At 34.5% G+C, this 12345-nt stretch overlaps 1 protein-coding gene across 1 annotated transcript in view; it reads left to right on the forward strand.

Moving 5' to 3' along the window:
• Window positions 1-12345, forward strand: part of LOC103595216 (contactin-4-like) — a 306924-nt gene that overhangs the window by 153279 nt on the left and 141300 nt on the right. Inside the window, exon 3 of the mRNA XM_008578555.1 lies at window positions 6483-6658. Coding sequence (XP_008576777.1) covers window positions 6483-6658 — 176 coding nt within the window. The remainder of the gene's footprint in view (window positions 1-6482; window positions 6659-12345) is intronic.

Here is a 12345-nt window from a genome sequence, read left to right on the forward strand (position 1 = left end):
AGTATTATAGGATATCCTGAGATGTCTAAGGAGATGATTGTTTCATGAAAAGTTAAATTCCCACGTTCAGTTTCTGGCTGTACTAGGAATCCTGATTTACCCTCTCGTTGAATACCTTAATAATTCCTAATAACATATTTTTTGATTAAAAAGCGCCATTTAAAAATACGTCAGTAAACTGGCAGAAAGAAAAAAAATACTCAGTAGTCTAAAAGGAAGTGGGTTTGGAGCCCAGAGAAGTAAGCTGAACGCTAAGTATACTTTTTACCTTGATGAGCTACATGAAATGAGCTTTGATTTTTGCAGTCTCACAGGGACTGGAGTCACAAGACAAAGCCTAGATTCAACCAACAGGAGAGTTTAATATGAGAACATCTCCCAGAATAAACCTGGGATCCAAGGGCTATATCCTTAGAGTAAACATGAACAAGAAATAAGCTTGCCTTCCCAAGGGACTGTAAAGCACAGGTAATTGCGTGTTTCAAACCTTGGGTATGAATGGTTTTAATAGAAGATGAGATGCAGCTGAAAACAGAATTATTAAAATACAAGATAGGTCTGAAGAAATCAGCCTAAGGCAGCAGAAAGAGACGAAGGGAAGCAAAACACTTGAGAGAGGGAGAGAGAAAAGGAGAAAGGTCTAATCAGAGTTCCAGAAGGAAAAGCAAGAAAGAGTGAGGCAGAGGCAACATTTAAAGAGAAGGCTAAGAACTTGCCAAAACTTCTTAAAGACATACCTGAGGCAGAATAAAAATGATCTCAGATAGAATATCTGACACATAAGAACAAATGATTGGTAAAGCAAGAGATAAATGTTCATTATTCCACATAAAGATTGATTTAACTAAACAATAAAAAGAATTAAAAGAACACTGTTTTGTGAAGATAAAAAGAAAAGTTGAAATTTATGACAATAGAAATAAATTGAAAAGAGATGTGCTGGACAATGAATTATCCATATGGTTAAAAAGAAATTTTTATAAATTGGACCCTTATCTCACAGCATATATGAAAATCAGTTCCAGGTGGATAAAAAACATAAATGGGAAATTTATAACACTCTTAAAAGAAAATAGGTATACATACTCATGACTTTCGGGGAATGAAAATATTTCTTAAATATGACAGAATAAGTACAAATCATAAAAAAATTAAACTTCTTTAATATTGACAACTTTAATATTTCATAGAATATATTGAGATAAAAATTACAAGCTTCAAACTGAGAAAAGATATTTTAATATGTTTGTTATTGATAAAAAATTTATTTCCAGAATATTTAAATAATCCCCACAAATCAAAATGTAAAAAACAAGTGATCCAATGGAAACATTTGCAAAACACATGAGCAGGTAGTTCTAAGAAAATGAAAACCAAATATTCAGTAAAGATGAAAAGATTATTCTCATTAGTAAACAGAAATATACAATTAAAACTAAAATGACATACTCTTTCAAACCTACCTGGATGACAGAAATTTAGAATACTTACATTTGATTGGCAAAGATGTGGACCAAACAGAACCCTTGAACATTCCTGGTAGGAATGTAAATAGGTAAAAGCCACTGTGAAAAACAAATTCTCTCTAGTAAAGCTGCAGATACACATACCCTATAATCCAGTGTGTATAAGTACATTCATAGTACATTAGGAAATAAACATAACCTGGTATGTTCATACAAGGTAACTCCATGCAATAGTGGAAAAGAATGAGTTGCAGCGGCAACAACATAGATGAATCATAAGAGCATAATTGTGAGTAAAGAAAGCAAGTCACAGCAGAATGTTGTGAATAATTTCGTATTTATAAAGTTCAGAGCAGGTAAGGTAAAGTGGTGACAAAACTTTACTCCTACCCTTTTGGGTTTTTTCAGGGGTGCCTGAGAATCGAATTGACGTAAGACAGATCAAAAGGCGAAAAAGCATACAAATTTATTTATCACAAGTTTAATGTAGCAAGGGAGCCTTCATAAGGAAATGAAGACCCACAGATGCAGTTATTGTTGAACATTTATATACTGAATTGAACAAAGACAAGTAAATTGTGGAAAAGTAACTAAATTATTGGTGAGGATTAAAAAAAGTATTTTAACCAGGTCTGTACAGAATTTTCTATGTCAATTTCCTGTCCTTGATGATAATGTTACTTTCCTTCTAGTATAGGGATGGCATTTTTCACTGGGAATATCATCTGCTTTTTTAGAAACAGAATGAAGGTCAGGATGATTTTCTTGCACCTGCTGTTTTTCAAGTGCGTTTAACTCAAAATAGTTAATATGTAAGAGCAGCATATTTTGGGGTGACATGTTCTGAACTCCTTCAAAGGATACTGTCATACATGATAAAATCATAAAGAAAAATCATGGGAATGAAAAAGCTAAAATTAGAGATTGTAATTAACTATTGAGAGGGGAGTGGTTGTAATCAAAGTGGACACAGGAGACTTTGAAAGTAATAATAATGTTCCTTTTCTTAGATGTAGATCTTCATTGCCTCATGTTTTTTGTAACTTATATATATCTTATCAATATTATTTTGCCTCTATTCAAATTCAATGATTAAAAACTTTAGGCTGATAACCAATATATAATATTATGTAAAAACCAAAGAAATACATAATGTGTCATAATTTAGGAGAGATTGGAGCCATCAGGAAAGATTCACAGAAGAAATGAGATTTGAACTGAGATAGGTAGTTTTCAAATAGGCAGAGGGTGAAAGACATTCCATACAGTTAAAGGATGGTGGTATTAGTACAGTGGATAAGAATTTACTTTATTTGCCCATTCATCCACACTTATTCATTCATCAAACATATCATCATTCATTCATAAAACTAAACAAGTGTTTTTCAAACTGTGAATTCCATGGTACATGGAGTTGGCTCAAGGATTACCTGGGTTGGAGAATAGCAGAGTTTCAATCTGAAATTCAACTGTAGCCGCTTTGCCTTGAACCGGGATATATACAGTTCTAATACTCTGAAAAATATGTCATCTAGGAAAACTGTTTAAACCACTATACTAAGCAGCTGCAATGTATGAGGTACCTAACACATTGGTAGGTTTGAAGTATTCAAAGCCTAATAAACTACATATTCTACTAGTGTGATTGAGGACTGCCTAGATGTCGTCATAGTTGGAGTGCTACAATGTAAATGCAAGTAAAAGGATGTTCAAGTTCTAGGGCATCTTGGAGGAAAGTTTAATTTGGGATGGGGAGGGTAGATGTCAGTGAAAGTTTCCCAGAAAAGGAGATATATTAACTTGTATCTGAAGGATGAAAGGTCTTTTGCCACATGGATAAAAAAAAAGTATATTCCAGAAAGAAAAAACAAAAACAAAAACAAAACAGCTCTCTAATGAACCCTATAATTAGGATGAACATATAATTTATCATCCAAAGCAGGACACTTTTGAGAGTGAAGGGCCACTGTTATTATTCTAGGACAGCAGGTGTAAACCCAGCACTGTCATTAAAAAACCAGAATGCACAGTTATTCTCCCTATAACATATTAATAAACCCAAGGCTAAATAAAGATTTTTAAATGCTTTATATAGTGAAAATAAATACAAGAGGCAAAGGTTCCTAGATACATAAACGATAAGTTAACTGGTCCCAGTTTTCAGTACATAGCCAAGTGTAAGTTCAGATGTTAGCCATAAATGAAAACAAATTTTGCAGCAGAACATAGCAAGTTGCTGCTTTGTTTTCTCCCAAACTGTGACCTTTAATTAACATTGCTTTTGTAACATTGTGTTTCTCCATATAGGGGCTTGCCTTATTATTTAAAACAAGCAGTAGAACAGAATCCTGTTCATAATAGCAAATTGTTATCTGAAAGCTAAAAACTCCCTCTTGTTGAAGGAAAGAGCAAGAGAAAGAATGGAGAAATCAGGTATTTTCAAATACCTTTGTGGCTGAACTTTTTCAGTCTTCAGGCTGACTTTGAGGGGCAAGAACAAGTAGGAGAAATTCCAAAGTGAACTCTCCATGGGGATCTTCAACATTAGGTTTCCTCCTCAGACACCCCAACTGACCTTTCTTCTTTGTGTTTTTTCCTTCAACTGAACCTTCTCTTTTCATTGTTTCCTGCCCCTCAATTTTGAAAGGATTGACCCAGACCCAGAAAAATTTAAGAAGTTTTGACTTGTGCCAACTTCTCTTGTATTAAAGTTCCCTAAGGACATATGACATTGCTTATTGCACTCAGCATCCCTTTCCAGACAGAAGAAAAGTTCAAGTACTTGGTTGGAGTACTTATGTTGTGAGGTTTGTATTCAACTGAGTTTGCAGAAAAATTCCAAGTCAGAAAGGCTCTGCCCCCCTCCCTTAGTGCCAAGTTGAAACCGCTAACAAAGAGGCTTTTGCTACAGCAAATCCCACAGATAGCTGCTCATTAAAGTGCCCAAAATTGTACCTTCCCAAGCTTCACAGTTTGAGTGTTTGGTTGTGGAAGTGATTTGGAAATCAGCTTTTGAGAGTCACCAATCTGTCTTCACCCTTGGGAAAATTTCTCTTTGCTCCAAATGAGCATTGCCTCTATATTAACAATATTTAAAAGATTTCTCAAACACTGAAAGAAAGCTGTGAATTTTTCAGGAGAATTTTAGTATACAATAAGATAAGGAATTCAATGCAGTCTACATTCAATTGGAATGAACAGGGATTGTATTGCAATAAAACTTGGTATACTGCTTTGTAATAGAGAGTCAACTACATTTCACAGAAAGCATTTTATTTTCTAAATTATCCCTTTTCCTTTGCTATTTGTATGTAAAAGCAGGCAATAAAGTAAATTAACGGACTTTCTGCACTGCCTTTCGGTTGAGATGACTAGTGTGGACAGGCACACAGAGATATTCTCATCATCCCCACAATCACTTTTCTAAAAAGACTCACATAGTCTCATTCCTAAATTCCACACTCTCCTTGCAGCTCACATTATATTGCAATTTCCTCTTTGGGTTCTTAGATTTGTCATATTAAATTGCCCTACCATCATTTGAAGTGAGAGTTATGGCCAAGATGTGATCAGCTGACTAAAAGAAAAATAATGTCTAGGGCAGGCAGTCAGTTCTAGAGATTCATGTGCATAGAGGGCTGCTAGAATACAACCCAGCTGTTCTCTCTATTGCTCATTACTTTCTTGACTGTGTCAGAGCACAGAGTAAATTACTGTCAAACCTAAAAACATTGCCAGTTTCTAATGCCCACCTACTTAAAAAACTAACACATAAAGAGCTATGTCCTATTTTGTGCTTCTGGTGCAACTTTCCCACTCCTCGTGTTTCTAAATTTTTACATTTCAAAGACATAATATGAATAAGCATATGCTGCTGTTCTGTGGTGTGCTAGAATGCTTCATAATCTGTGTATGCTCAAAGCTGAAATATCCAGCAAAGAAGTAAAATATTTAGTCAATTAAATTCAACAAGCATTTTTTGAACACAATGAATGTTAAGTTCTAGATGGCACAAGTGAGAATACAAACGTGCTCTGGACAAATTATCTGCAGTAAATGCAGAATTCCTACATTGAGTAGGGGAGAGTTCAGCAGGAGACTGGATGAATCTTTGATTAATTTTGACTAGGAATATTAAGGAAAACTTTATTAGAAGAGGTGTCATTTGAGGTTGCCTTTGAAGTGTGAGAGGGTTCTTGACAGAATGAAAGGACTACTTCTATACATTTGCTTTTGTTGAAAGCAGATCTAGCATCTTGAAACTAACTGGCCTGCATTTTCTCCATTGAAATCCTTTTACATTATGCACACACAACCATAGTACCCCAGAATGTTATAAGAGGATGCACAATGAGTGCAGAAGGACAACAGAACTCTCTTTGCCTCAGTTACCTATGGCCTGATCTGCAGTTTACTGGGATGGTTGATTGATGTTTGAGTGCCAGTGGCTAAGGAGATCTTCAGAATGATCCATAGCTAAGGAAAGTTTGGTGCCTAAGACAGCTCTAGATCAACAGTGTTCCTCTGCTTTGCAGTCAGCCATTTCAGTCATATTAAGGACCAAATCAAAGCAATTCTGCTGCAATTTCACCAAATGCTCAGCAACCTACCTGAAAGTGGTATATTCTGTCATCTGTATAGACACATTTAAAGAATGGCTGCAAACTAGAAAAAGGACTTTTACTGAGGAGCACTATTTGAAGAAGTTACACAAGGTTCTGTAGGAAATCTGTCTTCCTTCCCCTCCCTCTAAAAGTGAAGTGTTTGCAGCATCATAAGTATTCACAAAAACGGGTGTTAAAATTTTAATATCATTGTTTACTTTAAAGGACATGCTCTTTCCATAAGCACTTAAGATGTCACCATCGCTCTGTAGACCATTTCTAATTATTTTATCATGCTTTTAAAAAAGTCACCAGTGCCATTTCAAGCTATTTACAGTTTATATTTTTTAGACAATTCAGAAGTATTGATTAATATTACAAGGCTTTGTCTACTGGCATTTTTATACTATAGGTGGAAGTTAAATGGAACAGATGTTGACATTGGTATGGATTTCCGCTACAGTGTTGTTGAAGGCAGCTTGTTGATCAATAACCCCAATAAAACCCAAGATGCTGGAACGTACCAGTGCATAGCAACAAACTCGTTTGGAACAATTGTTGGCAGAGAAGCAAAGCTTCAGTTTGCTTGTAAGTAGCAATTATATCATGCCACAAATGTTACTTTGAGTTTTTGTATTCTTGTACCAGTAAGTTTAAAAGTTTCTTTTTAAAAACCAAACCGATTTTAATTTGTTATATGATCATCTTTACCCTTTTTTCATATTTGGGAAATATCTTGTTTGTAGGATAAACTGTAAATCTGAGTGGGAAGATACATGCTTCTGCTTTCAAAAGGACTGAGATAATTTGGTTATATGATAATTTGGTTACATAATGCTTTATACACACGTACAGTCACACACTGAAATTTACACATGTGTAAATTTATGTACCCAATAAATTACACACACACACATATTTTAAATAGAATTTTAAGTAATTGAACTGCCAGTAACTTAGTAGTCGATAAGAAAAATATTTTAACCATAAGGTTCAGATTTGGAAAAAACCTAAGTGGCCAATTAGTCCTATAATTCTCTAATTTTTTTTCTTATTTAATAGAGTAGAAAAAAAATTTTTTTAAACTACAATAATAACAAAAAGGAGAGACAGTGTTACCCACCTTTTATATTTCCAGTTTAGGACATTTAAAAAACAAATTACCATCTCTCAAGACTACCATTTAATAAACGTCTATGCATATATGAAAGAAAGTGGAATTTAGAAATAACAAATTGAAAATAAAATCCCCATGAAAGAGCAGTGAGTACACATGTGCGTATAGACGCCTTTGAGGATTGATGTTCAGCTACATTTTTAAGGGTTTATGTATTTGCATATGATTATATGTTTCCTTGTTTGAAATCCCAACTCATATAGCAGTGCATTAATGTCAAAGGTTTCATAATTACAAAATCTGTTGGCAGAAACACTGTAGAATATTCTCATTAACAAAATCCTCTCCGGGAACTCAACGTCAAATATACCTAATATCCAATGCTTAATCTATTATTGCCATTTGGTGACATTTTTATTAGTTGAGAAATGAATTTTCTAAGTATTATGTATATACGGGATTATAGGATTATTTTGTTTGTGAATGTCTCCTGAGAGTCTTCTAAATATTATTAGGTGCAGAATAATACTAGGATAATATGTCTGATTGAGTGCTACAGAACCAAAGTGTTTATTTCTCTTGGTTTAATGCAAGTCTGATATCTATACTTATTTTTTCATTTTAATGAAACGAATCTTGCTGAATTCATTTTGGGAAATAATCATAGAATTATGAACTGTTAAGGTAGGGAAAAATCTCAGTACTCTGTAAATCTCATAATTCTTTTATTTTTGGATGTCACGGTATAAGAAATTTTTAACAACAGTAACAACAAAAAATGGAGATTTTCACTACTACGAAAACTTCAGAAAGACAGAATCTCATTTTCAAGGATAATAATTTAAATAGAATAGTTTAACTCAAGGAAAAGCTCTACCACTCATTTTGGGTTAGATTGGTCTGAGGACCAGTATTTGGAATCCACCTTGTTCCTTCCACTTCATGTGTGATGTAGGCATTCCTACCACCCTCAAAATCCTTGGCTGATAATCATTCAGTCTGAAAAATTCCAGTGACAGAGTTATGTTAATTCATCTATTATATTGTGGCCTTATAGAAATGTACACAATGCCATACATGTGTCTTGACATTTGCAGAGGAAACTGGGAACAGTAGTATTCCATCATGTGAACTTCTTTTTCAGTTAATGCAGCTGACAATAATAATACTAGTTTTTTTAAAGCACTAGTCTAGTATTGTAACCTAATTTTGAACATATAGTCATGTAAAATCCGAGAATTGATTTTTCATGAATTTCTATTAATCAGGAGCTACCCAACCATGTTATTTTATTAACCTAAATTCAAAATATTGTATGTACCCCTATTAAATTCACCTTCTGAGTAGTGACCCTTTGTTCTATTGCATTTGAAATTGTTTTAAATCTTTTTTTATCTGACATATTGATTGTCCTCCTAGTTTAGTGTCAGCAGAAAATTTGATAAGCGTGTCTGCATTCAAATAATTGGTACAACATGTTGACCAGGATATGGCAATGTGCAGTAGAGAATTTCCACTAAAATAGGATTAAAACGTTAAATCGACATTGTTTGCACATGCTTGTTCAAGCCGCTATGAATTTAGCAAAATATTCTATAATTGAACCCTGATTCTTCCTACTTGTTTTTAAAGTAGTGAGAATCTTTGCTAAATGCTTTGCTAAAATCAAGATGTATGGTCTCTGCAACATCCACTCCTATTTAGTCTCTGTGCATCTCCTGGAGCCCTTCTTTAGCCATTTATCATAAAACAGCCACAGTAATCTTTTAAAAATGTAAATTAGATCATTCCACTTTCCTGCTTTATGCCTTCTACTGCATTTAGAATTAATCTCAAATTCATTACTGTGATCTCATTCTAATTTCTCAAAAATGACAAACTATTTTTTGCACCAGGACCTTGATACTTTTGTTTCCACTGCCGGATATGCTTTTCTCCTTATCTTTCCCATGGATGACTTCTTATGACCCTGTGTTCTCCATTTAGGTGTGACCTCCTAAGAGAAAGTTTCCATATCACCCTAACATAGCAAGCAATTCCTATCATGTCTTCTCTCCTCTTCCTGTCTTCCTCTAGGCCTCTACTTCTATATAACAATATCCTCTATGTTGTTTATCAGGATTTAATACAACCTGGAATGATTTTGTATATTTGTTTTTTTCTCATTTTTTATTTTTATTTTTTCATTGAAACATGATTGATTGTACATATCTGTGGGGTACAGCATTGAATATCCAGACCTGTGTGCAATATGTGATGGTCAAGCCAGGATAATTAGTTTACTTAACATTACACAATGGAATCATTTTTTGTGGCCCTTTACCAATTTCTTGCTACTCCCCTCCCCCTTTCCCACCTCGGTTGGCCTCAGTTATTTAACTCCTGTTACAGACTCTAAGTTGTAAGAGAGATGAGACAATCTTGTCCATCCTTATATTTCCAGAAACTACAACAGTATATATATATTCCTTGGAATTCCTTTATTAATCGCCCATTAAGTAACAAATCAAAGAAAATATGTGTATAAAATTATCTTGGGGATGATGTATATTTATAAACCCATACCCTTTCTATTCTAGTCATTTTCTGGAGTTCAGCTTTATATCATCAATCTGTAGTTTCTAGACTTTTTTCTCTCCTTTTTAAATTAAAAAAAAATTAAAAGATGTTGCTTGTTTTCAAAAACCTTTTTCAATAGGTTAGAATAAAGTACGTTTTTTCAGTGAATAAATAAAGGTGAAGCAAGACAGTGACATCTCTTGAACATTACTAATTTCTTTTACCCTGTGCATTTTCATTATCACTGAGGAAAAAGTTTGCCTTTTGACCATGGTTATTGCACTATACTATGAAAGTGAGAATATATCTTCATCTTTAATCATATGATTTTATGGCTGAAAGGGACCTTACAGGTTTACTTACCCGTATCTTTTTAAAAATCAAATTGAGGATTGGAATAACTGAATTACTCATTGTCATTACACAATTAACAAGTTGTAGAGCCAAGGAAATCCAGGCTACAGCTCCCAGTTCAGTGTACCTTGGCTCTCCTCTGATTTAGACCCACCGTAATTTATAAGAAAAACATCCATTCACCTGTATTTAACATGTCACAATTTTCACACTCATTTATATACTTTATACAATTTTAGCCATAGGACAGTCTTATAAGATAGACATTATTTTTCCTATTTTATGGATTATTTTTTAAAAAGGTTTGCATGCTGCTTTTGTAGGCAGAATTTGGTAATGTCTTGTTTTAGCACTTAGCATTTTTAAATTGAATTAATTCACATAAGCAAAGTTTCTAGTTAATGAGAGATGATGCCTCTAAGAACCTGCTCTTCCTTCCACTTTTTTTATTCAACAATTTTAGAATAGAAACCCTTCTTGGATTAAATAGGCATAGCGTAATGTAAGTCCCTCTTGATGAGGTGTGAACATTTTCATGAGCATACATTATTGTAATGTAACTTGGAGTAGATTTTGTTTTTCAGTCCCCCTGCAGTATAAAACCATCAGCAATCACTTCCCTCACTGTCACCTAGCCTGCTACCACTCAGTCCTTCCATTTTACCTAGTGCTACAAAATTTGATTGGCTAATTTACCCAGTTCCCGGCACTTAGTAAACATGCAGTAATAATTGCTGAATGAATAAATAAATAAGACTTAAACATTAAAGTCATCAGGCCATGTGTAAGGCATAAGGAATGAGTTGAACTGCTGAGTTCAAGGACTTTCTGTGGTCCTTTGGAGGTGGATGCAAGCATTTCTACCTTGAGGTTGTATGGAAGACAGCTGACATCTTAATTCTAGGTAAGTGTATGTGTTGGGGTGGGAAACCTTAGACTACATAAAAAAGACACTCAGGCATGGAATGCATCAAGCATGCCATCAAAGTTTGTTTGTATCCTAGAAAGTCAGCCTGAGCTGCAAAGCCTCAATGAAGTGTTTAGGAAACTTAGTTTCCTTTAAATTTAGGCATGCCTCTGCAATTCTCCACTCCACCCTCCCATCCACGCAGGAGGAAAAGCAAGTTGAATGTTCTTTTAATTCTTCCATAGACAACTGAATCAGAAGATAAGGTCTGGGAGTGGAGGGAATTTCAGTTCATTATTTCCACAGTTTAATGATGGGGATGTTATCAGAGGCTGTGCCTATACAGAATGAAGTGCTATAACCCCATCACCCTAGCTGCCTGCTTCTCCAGCCAAGCATCGCGATCTAAATCTGCTTGAGAATCATTGTGCATCGTTACTTCGCAAAGCAGTTTTTCTCTGACATAAGAACATGGGTATTTACTAAAAAAATAAAAAATAAAATAATAGTGCACACCCCTATACTCACAAAAGATACAAATCACTATTTTTAAAAAAAAGTTGGAAATGTGGGCTTGAGAAGCTGAGATACCATATTGACTACGTTTACATGGAATGTTTTTCATTGCTCCATTTCATTTTATGTGTCCCTTGCTATCTCTAGAACTCAGACTTCTCATCATTACTCTGGGGATACCCATACTTCCCTCTTAGGGTTGTTATGAAGATTATATTATAAAGCATATGCGAAATCACAGAAGAATTTCTAGCATAAGAAAGTTTTGCAATAACTGCTTTTCCATTACCCTTTCTCACCTCTTTCCTTCCCCTCTCTTTCCCTCCCTGTCCTGGCTTTTAAAGATAAGAATAGTAACTACTATTTTTCTAAGAGCTTGGCTATATTTGGTAAGAGCAGAAGCCCTAGAGTTAGATTCCTTGGGTTCAAATTCAGCTCCTCCTGTAACGCTGTGACCTTGGACAAGGTACTTTCTGTTTCAGTTTCTTTACCCTTAAAATGGGGTTAATAACTGTACCTCCTTTCTTGTGAGAATCAAATAAATTACTTGTAAGACTCCTAGATCATTGTTCAGCACATAGTGAGGGCTTAATAAGTGTTAGCTGTTATAATTTTTATTATTCTATCTTTGATATTATGCTAAGCACTTTGGAAGCATTACCCCATTTAGTTCTCAATATAACCCAAGGAAATATAGATATTATTTTTATTTTATAGGTGAAGATCATGCAGATTGGTGAAGTGCAATAACTCACCAGGGATGCAGCAGTAAAAGGAGGGACTAGCATAGGATCCTGGTCACCTAATTCCTGAGCAGATGCT

Source organism: Galeopterus variegatus, unplaced genomic scaffold (genome assembly GCF_000696425.1).
Source record: "Galeopterus variegatus unplaced genomic scaffold, G_variegatus-3.0.2 Scaffold1717, whole genome shotgun sequence".
Classification (NCBI taxonomy): Eukaryota; Metazoa; Chordata; class Mammalia; order Dermoptera; family Cynocephalidae; genus Galeopterus; species Galeopterus variegatus.